At 46.3% G+C, this 19,690-nt stretch overlaps 1 protein-coding gene across 1 annotated transcript in view; it reads right to left on the reverse strand.

The window, feature by feature from the left end:
- Window positions 1–19,690, reverse strand: part of CHAF1A (chromatin assembly factor 1 subunit A) — a 36,338-nt gene that overhangs the window by 15,957 nt on the left and 691 nt on the right. Inside the window, exons 2-4 of the mRNA XM_012556196.2 lie at window positions 17,244–17,294; window positions 14,188–15,050; window positions 1,273–1,329 (exon numbers count right to left, since the gene is read on the reverse strand). Of these exons, the coding sequence (XP_012411650.1) occupies window positions 1,273–1,329; window positions 14,188–15,050; window positions 17,244–17,294 (971 nt within the window). The remainder of the gene's footprint in view (window positions 1–1,272; window positions 1,330–14,187; window positions 15,051–17,243; window positions 17,295–19,690) is intronic.

A 19,690-nucleotide genomic window follows, 5' to 3' on the forward strand; every position in this document is an offset into this window, starting at 1 on the left:
TACTGAAGCGCCATCTCTATGACTACAGTACTATCACTTCATTACTGTCGGAGAGACCCAGCTAGTTTCTTTTACAGTCTTTAAAGTAGGAACACTGCATTTTATCACATCTGTTCCTCCTTCTACAATCATCAGTTCAGATAAAACAAGCCCACCTGTCTGACAAGAGGGATAGTCACCTTGGCACACACCACAGGTAAGGTGCATAGGTAATGACCCATCCAAGTCAGGCTTCTCCACTGCCAGGGGCCTGATGGTCAGGTTTTGGTTTGGGTGGATGACTATGTTCTTGCCTCTGGAGAGAACATTCTAAAACGTACTGATAAACTGCAATGACTTTAACCACAGCCATGGAGACGTGCTGAGAAAGCACCTGGCTATCCGTTCGTGCCAAGTACCCCCCGCAGCATCTCCATCTGATGTGCAGGATACTGGAAGGTGACGGCCTGGGCATAGCACGACCGTCGGCACGAGCGCAGGGTGGTGAGAAGGGTTCTCCTTCCCTGCTGCTAAATAAGAAAACAGAAGGCCTCTCCAGATCATAGGGAAATCAGAGCTATTTGGTCATACTTGAGTTTCCCCCCTCCATGTCCAACTCTGAAATTCCAGTGAAATATGAGATAAATTGTAAAAACTGACATTAAAATTCGACACACAAAAATTCAGTGCAGCCATAAGCAGGCACCGAAGACGTGTGGTGGACACGCAGGCAGCCGTCCCCGGAGCCCCTTCTGTGAGCTGGCCCCCCAGCCGTCTCTGCTCTCTGTGGCAGTAAGAAAGACGCCCCGTGCACTGCTGTGTGAGAAATGTGGTGACCCCCCAACAACTGAATCTGAGATTCGGGAGGGAACTGCTCAAAAATGACTCCCTACCTAGTGTAGGCCATTAAAGCATCACAGCACTCGGGGGGCGAGTGAGCAGAACCAAAACCCATTCACAGCGGCGGGGACGCAAGGACAGGGATGGGGCTCTTTGGAAGGCAATTTTAAGTGACAGCAAGAGACCTGACTGTCACAGGTGTCTGTATATTACAAGTAATGGTGATAATAAAAGCCCCAAAAAGGCGACGTGCAGAACCTCAGGACTCTGCAAAGCTAAAAGTGATGCAACCCACAAGCCCAGTCATGCAAAGTGAAGTAAGAATCAAAACGACGGTCAGAATAAGCAGGGGAAAGGTCCAAAGCAGGCCCAAGGAAGAGCAAAGGGCTCCGCTTACTACTGGATGCAAAAAGCACAGCAGGCTAATGTTCTATTTCGGGGAAAAGGCCTTACTCTTTGCAGTCTTAGCTTGTTCTTCTCTGTAGAACCTCTGATGCATTTCTTAGTTATCTGAAATGAAAGACATTGACAGTTAACCTACATCTTTTCAATCACATTAACGTGTTAAGCGCATCGAACATTCCTCAGGGGAAGGGAAGCAGGGAATGACAGCCCCATACTATTAAGAACTTCTTGCCAAACAAACAAACAAAAACCACCTTTCCGGGTGACCAGCTTCCACCAACAGGGCCAGAATGGAGCTGTGGGATCACAAACTCAAACAAGTGTGCGCGTGTGTGTACCTTGTGGGGAAAGGGGAGACTGGGGAGGCAGATAACAAAAACGAATGAAGTGGAGCCAAGCACAGGAAAAACAAGATAAGCTCAGGGGCCGGGGTGACTACAGGGAGTGGTAGGATTTGCAGCAAGCTAGAGGGCACCCCCACCACCTGTCAGTCTGTTGTGCTGTGGGGGCTTGCCTGCTGCTGGGATGCTGGAAGCTATGCCACCAGTATGTCAAACACCAGCAGGGTCACCCATGGTGGACAGGTTTCAGCGGAGCTTCCAGACTAAGAGGGACTAGGAAGAAAGGCCTGGCGATCGACTTCCAAAAAAATCAGCCAACGGAAACCCTGTAGGTCACAAAGCTCCAATCCACAACCGATCACGGGGATGGTGCAGGACTGGGCAGCATTTCGTTTTTGTTGTGCATGGGGTTGCCGTGAGTCGGAACTAACTTGACAGCAACCAACAACAACAGAGAGCATCTGTCCTGTCCAGAGGGTACCGGCCTCTTACAGGAATGCAGAGAAGGTGATGCCGGGAATTTTCTGTTATTTTTGAGGTACTGAAATAATCAACACCATGTAACTCAAATGCAGCATGTCTAGAGGCTGCCTTCTCTATGTGACACCCATCCGCGCATTCTGCTTTTTAGAACGCGCACGGAAAGCCCAAGAAGAAAGGTCAATTTCCCACAGGTGGCATCTGGTCTAAGAGTCCCTGTGTTCTGGACTACGATATTCTCTATTGCCCTGCTTCAAACTGAGCGCCAGCCACCAGGAACGACCAGGTTAAACGAAGACACATGGTTAGACCCACTCGCTATTCTGGCTGAACGATCCTACTTAGGAGTATGAGCAGGGAACTCAGACACTCGGCTTCAGCTCTCTCTGGGGCAGGGAATCCTGAAAACCAAACTCATCAGACTCAACTACAGGAAGAGAGAGTTAAGGCTGGAAGGAAGGAACTCCCCAGGTGCATTTTAGACTCCTAGAGGCAAGGGGTCCCTGGGTGGCGCAAACAGTGGAGCAGCTGACTACTAGCCAAAAGGTTGGCAGTTCGAGCACACCAGAGGTGCCTTGGAAGACAGGCCTGATGACAGGGATGGAAAGATCAACCATGTGTGCAGAGTAGGTCCTGGCCTTGAAAACCCTGGGGAGCACAGGTCTACCTGCGCACATGGGGTCGCCAGCGGTTGGGATCAACTCGACGGCAACTAACAAGAAGAGGCAGCAAAAAAATGAGACTGAAGTTGAACTGAAAAACCAAAGGCCCATTTCCCTTAAGACAGTCTGACATATCCATGAAACTATGCCACAGGGATGTCTTTGTCTGGGAACTCCTAAACCCTGACTCAGACCCCTCACAGAATAAAACCTATAGACTAAAGGTCACTGAGTAAGCATAGGGCTGACAGCCAACTATTGTAATTGCTGTCAATAAGTTGTACCCCTGTAAAAAGTTGAACTGGCTAAAGTTGTGTGATAGATATATTTAGAACAACAACAACAACAAAAGGAGCTGTTGAGGCTACTTACATACAATCAAACACTCATGGGATTTGGTTCCCTGGTTTGGAGGTTTAGGGTCATGGTTTCATGGGACATCCCAGTTAACTGGCCTAGTAACGTGTTTAGTGCCTCTGTTCTACCTCCTAGTTCGCTGTGTAGTGCCTGGGGTTGTAAAAGCTTGTAAGCTGCCATCCAAAGCACAACAGTTGGTCTCTGTTCGCCTGGAGCAATAGAGGAAGAAGAGGAGTCAGGAATAGGAGGAGGATCAGGAATGTATGGCTAGCTGCCTCCATGAACTGCCTCCTTTGCAGTGAGACCAGAACTGGGTGGTGCCCGGCTACCACTACTAAACATTTTGACCAAAGATTCTACAGAAGATCCTGATCAAAGGGGAGAAAATGTAAAACAGAATTTCAAATTCTCATGGAATCCAGATATTCTGGAATCATGAATGCTGGATGAACCACTGAAACTATTGCCCTGAGATAATCTTTAAACACTAAACTAAAAATATCCCCAGAAACTCTTCTTAAAACCAAATGATAGTTTAGTTTAACTAGTAAAGAATGTCGACCCTGAGCATTGTGCTCCTTTAAGATCTATCTATACGGGATCAAACTGACAACATCAACTTGAAAGATTAGATAGGAACCTTAGGGGGCAGTGAGTTTAAGCTAATGGGGGAGGAACAATTCAGAAAAGGAGGATGAGAACGGTTGGCCAACTTGACGAAAGTAATCAGTGTCACTGAATTGTACCTGTAGAAACTGTTGAATTGATATATGTTTTGCTGTGTACATTCTGAACAACAGCAACAAAATAAATTATTAAAAAAATAAAATAACACTACGACTAACGTATTCAAGAAGGCATCCTTCTCACTCAGAGCGTGCCATGCTTTTTGGACGGAGCCTTTCCTTTAGGGAACCGTCAACCACAGTGTGGTCAGAAAACCACGTTTTCCAGTGTCGGTGGGGTAGCCCGACTGGCCACGTGATTGTGCCGCGTTTTCAGCCGTCTTTACTGAGCATGCGCCAAGCAAAATGCCAGCCACCAGAGGAGTCCTACCAATGTCTAAGAGAAAGCCTCTGACTCCTGAGAATCCATGCTGCCTGCCAGGTCTCTGGACCCCACCCACACACTGAAGTAATGATGGCACAATGTCGAAGCTGCTGTATCTCTGCATGGTCGTCCTTTGTGCTCAAAGATGACAGCAGCAAGCGTGACTGCCAGACTCCTTCATGAGAGGATGTGGGGGAAAAAAAACCACACTTCTTCTTGTCCGTACTTGCTCTTGGATTTCGGCTGCAGCATCTGGTGCCTTTGCTGGGAGTCCAGGAATAACGCAGTTGACACGACTACCGGGAGCTGGTTTAACAGCATCTAACTGGAACGGTTCCTATTTAATTTAAAACAGGATCTCTATTGCTTTACTAAACACTCAGATAAACCTTGTTGTTGTTGTTGGGTGCCCTTGAGTCAATTTTCAATGCATAGCAACCCCATGTAACGGAGTAGAACTCCCCCACAGGGTTTCCTAGCCTGTAATCTTTAAGAGAGCAGATCGCCAGGAGCCACTGGTGGGTTTGAACTGCCGACCTTTCAGTTAGCAGCAGAATGCTTCACCGTTGCACCCCCAGGGCTCCTTAGACGGACCTTACTTGTCTAATTTTATCTTCTTGAAATTTGGCCCAAGTGTTTATAAAATCATAACTCTCAAATTTATATGCCACACAGCCACATTTTACCTACCTGGAGCTCAGCCAAATGGTAACCTCACAGCCAAAAACATGACCAAGGATCCCAAAAAGAAGCTAAAAATAAAAAATCCACTATCCAAAAAACCCAACTACCTCAACTCATAAAGAAAGATGTGCCTGTGAGTTAAAATTCCTGCAGTTTTTTCAGAATTCTGTCAGAGCCTATTTACTCTGATTTTATACATAAAAAACCAGTCACCGTCGAGTCCACTCCGACTCATGGTGACTCCCTGTGTGTCAAAGTAGAACTGTGATCCACAGGGTTTCAAATGGCAGATTTTTCAGAAGCAGATCACCAGGCCTTTCTTCCAAGGCACCTCTGGGTGGACTCAAACTTCCAACCTTGCAGTTAGCAGCCGGTGCGCTCACCATTTGTGCCACCCAAGGACTCCAATTTTACACATGAACAAAAAACAAACCCGCTGCCGTCAAGCTGATTCCGACTCATAGTGATCCTACAGGACAGAGTAGAACTACCCCATAGGGTTTCCAAGGAGCGGCTGGTGGATTTGAACTGCCAACTTTTTGGTTAGCAGCTGTAGCACTTAACCACTATGCCAGCAGGGTTTCCATTTAAGGGTATCTAATTTCTGAATGCCCAGCAGAAAGGCAGCAGCAAACGAGCCAAGGAAGAGGCTGCTATGGGTAGGCCCAGCAGCAGCAGCTACAAGCCCAACAGCAGAGGGAAAAGATAAAGCCAACACTGGTCCAACCACACTGAGTGTGAGTGGCAGGGATGAATGCACGTGTTCCTAGAAGCCAGCAATGCTGCTTGCCCAACAGCCCAAGGAGGCGAGGACAAGGACACATGTTACAGCTGCTGTATGTGAAGGACAAGCATCGGAACCACAGGAACGCCTGTCAGTAAGAGAATGACTGCAAGGTAATGGATTTCTCTTTACATATGGCCTTTCTGGCCCTGGGTCTGTATTTCCGCCAAGATGATTTGCTAGGCCACAATCATGCAAAGGGATTGGACAGTTTACTATGCAAATAAGGTGCGTAAAACCCTTGCAGGGATTGGCCAATCTACTATGCAAACAGAGTGCACAAAACCACCCGACAGGTCTGAGTGACTTGCTTATATAAGCAACTAACCTGTCTTAGTTATCTAGTGCTGCTGTAACAGGAATACCACAAGCAGGTGGCTTTATTCTCTAACAGTCTAGTAGGCTAAAAGTCTGAATTCTGGGAGCCGGCTCTAGAGGAAGGCTTTCTCTCTGTTGGCTCTGGAGGAAGGTCCTTGGCATCAATCTCCCCCTAGACTAGCAGCTTCTCCACACAGGGACCCTGGGTCCAAAGGACGCACTACTCTCCTGGCTCTTGCTTCTTGGTGGTATGAGGTCCCTCACTCTCTGCTCGCTTCCGTTTCCTTTTATCTCCTGTAAGATAAAAGGTGATGCAGGCGACACCCCAGGGAAACTCCCTTTACATTGGATCAGGGACTTGACCTCATTAAGGATATTACATCCCACCCAAATCCTCTTTAACATAATCTAACATTGCCTCATTAACCACAGGCAGAGATGACAATTTACAACACATAGGAAAATTACATCACTCACAAAACGGAGGACAACCACTCAATACTGGGAATCGTGGCCTAACCAAGTTGACCCATATTTTGGGGGGATACAATTCAATCTGTGACACAACCTAACAGAGCTTTCGAGAGACACGGAAAGAGAAAGGAGGAGCTGTAATGCTGAAGACAGCGCAGCACTAGGCAGCAAGATGACTGAGCCCGGCAGCGGCAGGCCCGCGCAAAGGGTCTGCCTGCAGGCACAGCGGAGACGGGGCTGAGAGCTGTCCTGACCGACAAACTATCCTGTCCTGCATTGTTCCTGTTACTTCCAAGTTCATCCTGATCCCCAGCTGTAACATGTTACTTCCCTAATAAATCCCACAACTGTGAGTATGGTCTGTGTCATGGATTGAATTGTGTCCCCCAAAAGTATGTGTCAACTTGGGTAGGCCATGATTCCCAGTACTGAGTGATTGTCCACCATTTTGTCATCTGATGTGATTATCCTATGTGTTGTAAATCCTACCTCTATGATGTTGAGGCGGGACTTGAGGCAGTTATGCTAACGAGGCAGGACTCAATCTATGAGATTAGGTTGTGTCTTTAGTCAATCTTTTTTGAGATATAAAAGAGAGAAGCGAGCATAGAAACAGAAGGACCTCATACCACCAAGAAAGTATCACCAGGAAAGTGTGTCGTTTTGACCGGAGGTCCCTGGGCTGACAAGCTCCTAGTCCAGGAGAAGACTGCTGACAAGGACCTTCCTCCAGAGGTGACAGAGAGAGAAAGCGTTCCCCTCAAGATGGCGCCATGAATTTGGACTTTGAGCCTACTAGACTGTGAGAGAATAAATTTCTCTTTGCTAAAGGCATCCACTTGTAGTATTTCCATCATAGCAGCACGAGATGACTAAGACAGTCTGTGAGTTCTTTGTGGCCAATGCAACAAATTATTGAACCCAGCAGAGAAGTAGAGAGTGCCATGGGGGGACGGCTGTGTCAGAAATGGTAAAAAGGTTGGCGTGCCCAACCTCCGCCTCACGGGGATCAGCTTTGGGCTGATTTTGATTCTCTTTCCACCTTAAAAGGACTTCTGACGCTGCTAGGTTACAATGACTAAATAACGTGCAGTGCATCCACACAGTACCAGTACAGGATTAGCAGTTACAAAAGCTAGATCTTTCTATGCCAACACAAAAAATATCTAAGACACTGCTTAGTCATCTAGTGCTGCTATAAAAGAAAATACCACAAGTGGATGGCTTTAACAAAGAAGTTTATTCTCTACAGTCTAGTAGGCTACAAGTCCGAATTCAGGGTGCCGACCCTGGAGGAAGGTCCTTGCCATTAGTCTCCACTTGGTCTAGGAGCATCTCAGTGCAGGAACCTCAGGTCCAAAGGACATGCTCTGCTCCTGGCTCTACTTTCTTGGTGGTATGAGGTCCCCCTGTCTCTCTTTTATATCTCAAAAGAGACTGGCTTAAAATACTATCTAATCTTGAAGATCTCATCAATATGACTGCCACTAATCCATCTCATTACATCATAGTGAGAATTTACAACACATAGGGAAATTACATCAGACGATAAAATGGCAGACAATCATACAATACTGGGAATCATGACCTAGCCAAACTGACAGACATTTTTCGGGGACACAATTCAATCCATGACAGACGCCTTTGAGTGAAAGAGACGTATCTACTGTATCTGTCTTATGTAAGGAAACAAAACGATACCATGGATCCTTCAGGGATCTCTCCCATACACATTACACAGAAACATGTAGGATGATGATAATGGCAATCTGGGGGGTGGTGGGGAGCCCTGGTGGCACAGTAGTCAAGAGCTCGGCTGCTAACCAAAATGGCAGTTCGAATCCGCCAGCCAATCCTTGGAAACCTTATGGGGCAGTTCTACTCTGTCCTGTAGGATCACTATGAGTCGGAATCGACTGGACAGCAATGCATTTTTTTTTGGGGGGGTGGTGGTGGTGGTGAGAGGTTGCAAACACGGAGAATACTTGCATAATTTAAATCAATGAGCCCTTGTGGCTCAAAGGTTAAGCACTCAGCTGCTAACTGAAAGGTCAGTGGTTTGAACCCACCAGCAGCTCCTTGGGAGAAACAGCCTAGAAAACCCTATAGGGCAGTTCTACCCTGTCCTATTGGGTCACTATGAGTTAGAATCAACGCAGCGGCACCCAGAAACAACATAATTTCAATTATACAGGAAAAATCTCTGGCAACCTGGGGTCATTTGATACAGAGGCAAGCCAAAGATTCCAGTAACCCAACTGTATTAAAATGATCATTCACGGAATCATCATCTCAAACCATCAACAAAATAGTCTAAATTACTAACTGCAAATAAGCTTGAAAACTATTTCTAATCCCAACGGGAAGCTCTAACAATAGATAAACTCTTCAGCTATTCAAAAGACCCCAAAGGAAGGGTGTTCCTGAATCAGTGTTCTTCAAAGTGGGAATCTCCAGACCTCCTGGAGTACTTTTTTTTAAAAAAATGAAGCTCTTCCAGAATATATCAGAGTCCTGGGAGGAGCCCTCATGATCTGTATTTTAACAAGCTCCCATGTGGCTCCCAAGCAGACAAAGCACCACCAATAAAGAAGGCCCGTGGTTCCAAATAGCATAGATTTTACAGTACAAATTCAAGTACTAACAGTCCCTCAATAAAATCCACAAGTTATAGTGATATTACACAGTCTATAAGCTTCCAAAAAGTTTTCACCTACAATCTGGAAGAGAGGAAGTGGGGGAGGGAAAATGGCAGAACAAACGTATTTACCAAAGTAATAGGCATCAGCAGAAACTCGGGCCCAGACTAGGAAAAGCTGTTAGGTGGCGGTGGTGTTTGCTGGGTGCTATCTAGTCGATTCCAACTCACAGCGACCCCATGTACAAAGTAGAACTGCCCCATTGGGTTTTCTCGGCTGTTATCTTTATAGGAGCAGATCACCAGGCCTTTCTCCCATGGAGCCACTGGGTGAGTTAGAACTACCAACCTTTTGGTTAGTAGCCAACGCTTAACCACTGTGCCACCAGGGATCCTTTAGAGTTAGGTGCCTACTACAGAGCTCACAGATCCAGAAATTCAGCACTCCTCAAAGGTAATGGGACTCAAAGAAACTAGTCCACAAGACTAAGAGCCCACACGAACCACAGCCTCATCTAGCCTAAGACCATGGACACAACAGAAGGTCCCGGAGAGAATGAGAAAAAAACGTAAAACATAACTCAAATTCTTAAAAAGGCCAGACTTAGTGGACTGACAGACTAGAGGAACCCCCGAGACTATCACCCTAAGGTTCCCTTTGAACTTGGAACTGAAGCCACTCCCAGAGGTCTCCCTTCAGCCAAATAATGGATTGGCTTATAAAATAAACAATATCACCTGAGTCACATGCTCCCTTAAATAATCAACTGTATGAGGCCAAACGGTCATCATTTACCCTAAAGCAAAAACGAGAACATAAGGAGGGGCAGGGAAGCTAGATTAATGGAAACAGAACAAACTGAAGGGAAATAATGAGAATGCTGAGAATGCTGACACATTGTGAAACGTGTGTAACCAATGTCATGGAACAATCTGTATACAAATTGTTAAATGAGAACCTAACTGGCTGTGTAAACTTTCACCTACAACACAATATTATTAAAAAAAATAAAAGTAACGAGAGTCCCTGGGTGGTGCAAATGGGTTAACACGCTCAGCCGCTGACTCAAAGGTTCCAGTCCATCCAGAGGTGCCATGGAGGAAGGCCTAGTGATCTACTTCTGAAAAATCATCCCTGAAAACCCTACGGCACACGGTTCTACTTTGACATACACGGGGTCACCATGAGTCAGAGTCAACTTGAGGGCAACTGGTGGTAAAGGCAAGGGAATAAACTGGAAAGCTACGTATTTGTGGGTGGAATTGGCAAAGAGGTGGCATCTGTGAAAAGCTGGCAAAACCATGGCTGCCTTCCAGCTGGGCTCTCTGGCAGGGCCTGCACACACAGCACCAGTTGTTGTCAAGTGCTGTTGAGGTGGTTCCAACTCATAGCGATCCGGTGTACAACAGAACAAAACCCTGCCCACTCCTGCACCATCCTCATAACTGTTGTTATACTTCAGCCCACTGTGGTAACCACTGTGTCAATCCATCTTGTTGAGGGTCTTCCTCTCTTTCGCTGACCTTTTACTTTACTAAGCACGATGTCCTTCTCCAGGGACTGGTCCCTCCTAATAACATGTCCAAAGTATGTGAGACGAAGTCTCGCCATCCTTGCTTCTAAGGAACAATCTGGATGTATTTCTCCCAAGACAGATTTATTCGTTCTCCTGGTTGTTGTATGCCGTCAAGTCAATTCCGACTCATAGCAACCCTACAGGACATGGTAGAATTGCCCCATAGGATTTCCGAGGAGCGGCTGGTAGATTCGAACTGCCAACCTTTGGTTAGCAGTCTGAGCTCTTAACCACTTCACCACCAGGGCTCTCCATGGCATATTCAATATTCTTCACCAACACCATTATTAAAATGTATCGATTCTTCTTAGGTCTTCCTTATTCCTTGTCCAGCTTTCACATGCATATGAGGCGACTGAAAATACCATGACTTGGGTCAGGCACGCCTTAGCCCTCAGGGTGACACCTTTGCTTTTTAATTTTTTGCCGCAGATTTGCCAATGCAATATGTCACTTGATTTCTTGATTGATGCTTCCATGGGTGTTGACTGTAGATCTAAATTAAAATGAAATCCTTGACAACCTCAGTATTTTCTCCATTTATCATGAAAACCAAACAATAGTTTACCTTAATTAGTAAAGAATGTCTGCCTTGAGCATTGTGCTCTTTTAGATGTATCCATGTGGAATCGAACTGACTACAGCACCTCAAAAAAAATTAGATAGGAAGCTTAGGGGACAGTGAGTTTATGTTAATGGGGGAGGAACAACTCGGAAAAGCAGGGTGGGAAAGGTTGCAAAGCTCAAAGAGTGTAATCAATATCATTGAATTGTACATGTAGAAGTGGTTGAATTGGTGTATGTTTTGCTGTGTATATTCTCGACAACAACAAAAAAGAATGTCTTCTAGAGCACTTCAAAGCATTGTCTGAGAAGCGTCAAGCCTACACTCGGAAGCAGCATCTCAGAAGCAGGGATTTCTAACTCTGGCACGCTTGGTTCACTTGTTCAGTTGGTGTAGAACCATTTGGGCGTCAGACACAAGTAAAACGATTTCATTACAACATCCAACTATGGGACTTCCCACTTCTCATACCCTGGCTATGGACAAAAAAAGAAACCAAAAATTAAGATATTAAGAAAAATGGAAACATATGTACATGGCCTGCTCTCAGTGGCGACTGGCTGTAATACGTCCTGTGACAAAGGGGTTCTGTAAAATAGAAGCAGCAGCCTGGAAGAAATTCAAGTAATTGAATTTATGCAACAAGATGGCCGACAGCAGGAGAGATTTGAAGTCGATTTTGAGAGTCTGAGTAACAGCTAGGTAGAAGTCTAAAGATTCATTATTCCAGCCTGCCACATTTAGAAACTTAGAACCCATTCTTGATTGATACTTTGTGAACCTACAGCGAAAGCAGTTGTTTTCCTTTCTCCTACACTCCTCAGGGCAAGAAGCCCTGGTGGTGCAGTGGATAAGCACTTGGCTGCTGACCAAAAGGTCGGCAGTTCGAACCCACTAGCAGCTCCGTGGGAGAAAAGACCTGGTGATCTGCTCCCATAAAGATTCACAGCCATGGAAACCCTCTGGGGCAGTTCCAGCCTGTCCTATAGGCCCGCTATGAGTTGGAATCGACTCGATGGCAACGGGTCTGTTTTTTGGTGAGCTCCTCAGGAAGGTGCCTAGGTGGCACAAATGGTTTGTGCTCAACTACTAGCCAAAAGGTTGACGGCTCAGACCTACCCAGCAGCCCTGCAGAAGAAAGGCATGGCGACCTGCTTCCACAAAAGGTTGCAGTCAAGAAAACCCTATGGAGCACACGGGGTCACTGTGAGCTGGAATCGATTCTATGACAATGGGTTGTATATACTCCTGAGGCAGGAAAGGAAAGACCAAGAGATGGAATCATCTGGAAGAATCAGAGGAAACAGCCCTTAGAGATCAAATTTCAGAAGGCTATCAAAGTCGGTGCCTGATGGTCAGATTAAGCAGGGACAGCAGATTGTGATCCTTGTCAAGATCCAATCGTAATTACAAAAACCAAGCGTGAACAAACAAAAGTGTCACAAAGCCATAAACAAAACAGCACTGTTTTTAAACGCACCTTGGGATTCATTACCAAGTTTATCAGTTTTATCCACCAAGGTCTGTACGTGGTGCAAATGGTTCTCAAGGTTGGCAGCTTGAACCTTGGCCACAGCACCACAGAAGAAAAGGTCTGGCAATCTGCTCCCATTAAGATACAACCAAGCCCTGACGGGGAGCACAACAGAGTCCCCGACAGGGCAGGATAAAGGTGGGGTGCAGAACTCAAATTCTAGTAAAAAGACCAGAGTTAATGGTCTGAGACTGGAGGAACCCCAGAAGACATGGCCCCTGGACTCTCTGCTACCCTAGAACTAAAATCATTCCCGCAGCTAACTCTTCAGACAAAGATTAGACTGGACTATGGGACATAAAATGATACTCGTGAAGAGTGTGTTTCTTAACTCAAGTAGATACATGAGACTAAATGGGAAGCTCCTGTCTGGAGGTGAGATGAGAAGGCAGAGAGGGTCAGGAGCTGGTTGAATGGACACAGGAATCAGTGGTGGAAAGGAGGAGTGTGCTGTCACAGTATGGGGAGAGCAACTAGGGTCACATAACAATGCATAAATTTTTGTACGAGAGACTAACTTGAGCTATAAACTTTCACCTAAAGCCAATTAAAAAAAAAAAAGATTACAACCAAGAAGACCCTATGGAACAGTCCTACTCTGTAACACCTGGGGTTTCCATGAGTTGAAATCAACTCAACAGCAATCAACAACAAGGGCAGGTGAGAATAGCCAGTCACCATTGTGCTGATCAAAAATCAGTAACAGAAAAGATACTTCAAAAGTAACTCTCCTGGGATTCTTGAAAGTGATGTTATGTTCCTCATTTTTCTGGTTCTTATTACTCTAGGTGAGTTCTTCCAATGGGTGGCCATGATCACAAGAGCCGACTCTACAGAACTCCCCATTTTGTTCTTCTTGAGGCCTCCCTGTCACTTCCAAAGCTTAGCAGCTCTTCGCCACCCACACCCCAACAATTGGTGTTAGGACAGGAAGAAGGCAGGGGGGAAGCTGAAGCTAAAACCCGAGGTGAGGGGTCATCGTTGCTTGCTTTACTCACTAAAATGGCTAAGTTGACTATAACCACTAACTAGCTGCAAACACTTGTTAACAAGGTTACCAAAACGGTAGGGCAAAAGGAGCCCTGGTGGCACAGTGCTTAAGCACTGGGCTGCTAACCAAAAGGTCGGCGGTTGGAACCCACTCAGCATCTCCATGGGAGAAACATCTGGCAGTCTGCTCCCATAAAGATTCTGGCCTAGGAAACCCTATGGGGCAGTTCTGCTCTGTTACATGGGGTCACTATAAGTCATAATAGACCCAACGGCAACAACATTTCACCTCAGACACTCGACACACTGTTGATTAACCAAGTCACCAGAACATCACAACTGCTGCGTTAAGTGAATGCTTTCTGAGGTCGGAAAGGAAGCTGCCACAGAAGTCACAAGACCTCGTTTCTTGTCCCACGAACCATCTGGGTGGCACGGTATCCCCATATAAAAAGTGAGGGGTGGGACCGGAGGCACTGGCGTGCTGGGATCCTGGGAGAAATACTCACTCTGCGGGTAGGTGTGGAGGCAGGTAAGGGGCTGGGACTGCTGCGCTGTTTTCTGGGAGCTGACTGCCCCTCAGGTGAGCTGGTAGACGAGGATGAGCTCAGGGAAGAATGGCTGAGGACAGAGTCTTCTTCGGGGCAAGAGGCCAGCTCCTCGCTCTCCCAGGCCATGCTCTCGTCCAATGGTGCCGTCTGGGGAGACCTGGCCCGAGGAGGTTTCGCAGCCAGGATATCCTGCAAGACCACCACGGGCACCTTCCCTTTAAATAGGATGCCCCCCGCCTCGCTCCAACCCTGCTGTTCCCTTTCACAGCACGTTCTCCAACCACCTGTCAGTTCAGGGCAGGGTTCTGGTGAGGCTTTCTGCCCATCTCCATGCCTCTCTGTGCCTCCTGAGCCAGCACTTTCCTCCGTGTGGCACGGAAGGTCGGGAAGGATCTCTCCTGGAGATGCCAACTTATCGTCCTGACTGGCCTTCACCAGGCCCCTCTGACCTTCATCTTCCTCTCCACCCCCACCAACAGCCTCCCTGGAGGGAGGGGCTTCAGAACTGCATTTAGCGTGGTCCACAGGGCTGTCCGGCTGATCACTCGAGTCCTCCGTCAAGTCAATTAGGACTGCGGTCTCGCCAGGACTGCTTTTGGCTTTTCTTATAAAGGTATCTAACGGACCCTTCCCGTTTATGAGTTTTGGTCTAAATTCGGCATCAGAACCCGTATGGCAGTGGTTCTCCAAGTTGTCCAAAGAGGTTTCCAAGCTGGGGGCTGTATTTTGCACAGAAGCACTCTGAGAGCTTCTCACGTCCTCTGAGCTGTCGTCGGGTTTCTCCTTGGGGACAAGACTCAAGCGCTTGAAAGGCAGACGAGCTGGAAAAGAGGGAAGGAGGCCAGCTGTTTAGCAAAGGTGTAAAGACATGAATAAGGAGCCCTGGCGGCACAACAGTTAAGCACTCAGCTACTAACAGAAAGGTCAGAGGTTCCAACCTACCCACTGGCTCTGGGAGAAAGATCTAATGATCTGCTTCCATAAAGATTACCAGCCTAGGAAACTGGCTGTATGGGGCCAGTTCTATGGGGCAGTTCCACTCCGTCCCATGGGGTTGCTATGAGTCAAAATCGACTCGACAGCAGCCAGTAACAACAACAAAAGACATGAACAATGACAATAAATCAGTGCCTTCATATTCCAGATGCTGGAAAATCATCAACCTTGTTGGCCTTTAGGGGGGAAATTTTTTAAAGGGGCCATCTTCTCATTCTGTACTTTTTCAGCATCCTAATTGAAAATGGAAAAAAAAAAAAAAAAAGAAAATCTGACAAGGCTTTAGCGGGGATGTTGTCAGAATTTCAAAAAAAGACATTTTCTGATGGGTTTAAGAGCCAGTTCAAATTCTAAATCATTTATAATGGATGTGAATCCCTTTGAAAACAGCCTCCAACCTTTCTGTTTCTGAAGAGCAAAATACATAGATCCATTAATGGCAGTCCCTGGGGGGGTGGGGGCAAACGGTAAACACGCTCAGCTGCTAACCAAAAGGTTGCAGCTTCCAACCCACACAGAGGCACCTCAGAAGAAAGGCCTGGTGATCTAGTTTAGAAAAATCAGCCATTGAAAACCTACGGAGCACAGTTCTACTGCCACACATGAGGTCGCCCTGAGCTGGGGTCCAATTGACAGTATTTATGGGAAAATGTATCTTTCTGCCGCCAGCACCCTGGCCTCTGTTACTGGAGGAATTCTGTAAAAAAGCAAAATGTCCTGTGTTGCCAACCAAACAACCACCCCCCACCCTACCCCCAGGCTAGATGTGGAGGTTAAGTGCTAACATTAGAGGGATTGAGCCAATGTAGAGGAGTGAACTTCCCAGGAGCCCACATTGACTTAGATGCCAAAACATTTCCCATTAACTTTCTTGTTTTTTAATGTAATAGAGCAAATAAAACAGAGAAACCTGTTCTTGGTCATATATACTTTATCGGTTTATAAAACAAAGATGCCCATAGGGTCTACAGTTTTTGCCCCTATGCCTTTAACCTCGGGAGAGTATTGTCCTTAATACGATTCCCACCAACACCAAATCTGCTATGAGTCATCCTATGAGAAGGCAAATCACTACTGGGGGGAACCATATAACCAACTTTTAAAAATCAGAGATGACAGCTTTTTATACGATCCAGCCATTCAACTGGCCCAACTGTAAAGGTTCTCCCTTTCAGGATCTGGGGACGTTTACCTTCCCCCCGTAGGTAAACAGCCATGACAGTGGGCTCAAACATACTAGCCATGATGAAGGCGAGGCAGGACAAAGCAACGTTTGTTTGCACCCTGTGCAACCAACTCCAGGGCAACTAACATTACTGTCTTTCTGTAAAGCAGTGGTTCACAACCAGGGGCAATTCTACCTCCCTGGAAGCACTGGCAATGTCTGGGGACATTTTTGGTTGTCACTTTAGGGATGGGGGGCGGACGAGGAGACTACTGGCAGCCAGGGATGCTGCTAAACACCCTGCAACACACGGACAGCTCCCGGTGACAAAGAGTATCTGGCCCAACATGTCAATAGTGCCAAGGTGGAGAAAACTTACTGTAGAAGCAGTGACCTCTGGGTTTACTGCTGGGCACCCAATGGGACATTGTTGTGAGGTGCCATTGAGTCGATTCTGACTCACAGTGACCCCATGGGACAGAACAGAACCGCCCTATAACATTTCCTAGACTGTGATCCTTATGCAGGCAGATTGCCAGGTCTTTCTCCTGTGGAGTCACTGGGTGGGTTGGAACCCCCAACCTTTTGGTTAGCAGCGGAGCGCTTAACTGTTGTGTCACCAGGGCTCCTTAAAGGAATATTAATGTGACAGAATGGGTGTCCCAACTTTCTGCTGTAAGTAGCAACTGTTTTTTGCCCTCCAGCCCCCCAACTCTTCTGCTGAGGGTCCCAACAAATGGCCTTTGCTCAAAAATTAAAAGTATAGCTGAGAAGACAAAGAGGGATACAAATTATCTTCTTATAAACAGACACAACAGCCGCTCAACTATTTAACCTCTTCCCAGAAAGTTACCTTGTATTAACTTCTTCACTGGAAAAGCTGGTCTGTCTTTGCAATCCATGGCTGTGGATAAAAGTATCCAAGGATAAGTTATTAAATGTTGGAAATAATTAAGCCAGCAAATACATATACAGAATCTATTATATACAATGTGGTTCTGCAGTGGGGGTGCTTTTGCCTGCCCCACCAGAGTATACTTGGCAATGTCGGGAAACATTTGCGGGTGCCATGACCTGGGGGGAGGTGCTACTGGTATCAAGTGCGTGGAGACCAAGGATGCTGCTCAACACCCTACAGTGCACAGGATGGCCCCACCACAGAGAACGCTCTGGCCCAGAACTGCCAAGGTGGAGAAACCCTGCCCTAGACACTATCACATCTTCTTTTGTTTTCCTGTGGTACTGAAACGTTCATGTTTTTATGTCTCTTACACAACAGAATGTAAAATCTGTGACGGTGGGGAGCCTTGATCCACACTGCACTCACAGCACCTGGCTCAGAGACTGGCACATAGCAGGGAGTCCATGAATAGAGTCACAAGAATAGAGAAAAGCAGAGTGGGTAAGGGTGGAGATAAGAGAAAACACTGTATTACCAATTTCACTATTATCATGGGGTCGTCATCAGTCAGAGGCAACTCGAGGGCAACTAAATACAACAAATGACCCTGAAGCATCCTCCTCCCACTCCCATCCCCCACAGATCTGGAATATTAGAACAGAGTTCACTTTCTTTTTAGTTTATGAAGGTGATACAATTTAGAGCACTTTGAGATTATCAGGTAGAAGCTGAAGTGTTGTCAAGAAATAATCTGGGAGAACATTTTCCTGTATCAAAAAAAATTCTCAAGAAAAGTAACTAATAATGTCAAAGCTCATGCAGAAATGACCATAAATAGAACCAAGCCTTTGGGTAAGCAACTTTAAATAGTTAGAATAAGTTTAGAAGCTCATACCTGCTAGAAGACCTTCCTAGAAAAAAATCTAGTTATTTTGGGCAATCTACATATGTTTTGTAAATAATACATAATGGTGAATATTTTTTAAAGGCAGACTACTGGGTCTTTCTAAAAAACTCAGTTGTCCATAGATGAAACTGCTTCCCCCTGCCCCTGCAAAGCTTGGAGAGTAAGAGAAGGTACCAGAAGGTTTGCACTTCCTGTCTGCCCATTTCAAGAGAATGAAGGTAACACCATCTTCACCTTCTCAGTTACAAAAAAAAAAAAAAAAAAAGACTTTTTTACCCTCTCAAGTGAAGGACACACAATCTTTAGTCACTTAAATTTACTTTCAGGACAACCACAGGACTTATTTGCACAGCCCTGAGTCACTAGCTTTGACGCAAATGGAACAGAGCACCCTGGGCTCAGAAGCAACCTGAGGTTGACATCAAGAGCGACCCATCCAGGGATCCACGCTGCTCCAAGGCACACACACAATCAACATACTCACGTGTATAAAGCTGCCAGCTGTTCTTGACTCTGAGATTACATCCCTCCTAATTTTATTCGGTATTAAAGCATCCTTTCCTTTTATGATAGTATGGTCACAGAAGGTGGTGGTATTTTTTTTTTTTTAATACCCTTAATTAGTCATATAAAATGATCACAGCTCCATGACTACTGTATATTAATTTTACATCCCTGTGAAATCTTCAAAGTCTGGAAACTACTAGAATGCGGGTGGGAATAATGCAGTCCAGGGTACACTTGACAATATCCGGAGGCATTTGTGGTTGTTGCAACTTGGGGAGGAGAGGCTACTGGCATTGAGTGGGTGGAGGCCAGGGATGCCGCTCAACACCCCAGAATGCACAGGACAGCTCCCTATGACAAAAAGTTATCTGGCCCAAAGTATAAATATGGGCCTGATCTAAGGAAATGTGGGGAGGGAGGGGTGCTTCAATCCCCAAGGGGACGCTTGACAATGTCTGGAGACACTTGTGATTGTTACAACTTAAGGGGGTGCTACTGGCATTGAGTAGGTAGAGGCTGGGGATGCTGCTCCACACCCTACAGTGTCCAGGATGGCTCCACCCTGGAGAATTATCTGGCCCCAAATGTCAAGGTCCAGGTCAAGAAAGCCTGTGCTACATAGAAAGTTAAATTTCCCCAACATTAACCAAATATCTTTTATCACTAACATCTAGTTCAGGGGTTCTCACCCAGGGTGATTCTGCCATCAGGGACACTTGGCAATGCTTGGGGGCATTTGTGGTTGTCACAACGGGGAGTGGGGTGCTATGGCATGGAGTGGGTGAAGGCCAGGGATGCTGCTCAACACCCTACAGTGCACAGGGCATCCCCACCCCGGAGAATGATCTGGCCTCCGTATCAGCAGTGCCGAGGTTGGGAAGCCCTGGACTAGACTAGTTGATGTGCTTCCAGCCCTTAATTCATTCAACCAACACAAATTTCTCGAGCACATACTATGTGCCAAGTGCTGGGGACCCAGTGGGGA

Source organism: Trichechus manatus, unplaced genomic scaffold, assembly GCF_000243295.1.
Source record: "Trichechus manatus latirostris isolate Lorelei unplaced genomic scaffold, TriManLat1.0 scaffold00057, whole genome shotgun sequence".
Taxonomy (NCBI): domain Eukaryota; kingdom Metazoa; phylum Chordata; class Mammalia; order Sirenia; family Trichechidae; genus Trichechus; species Trichechus manatus.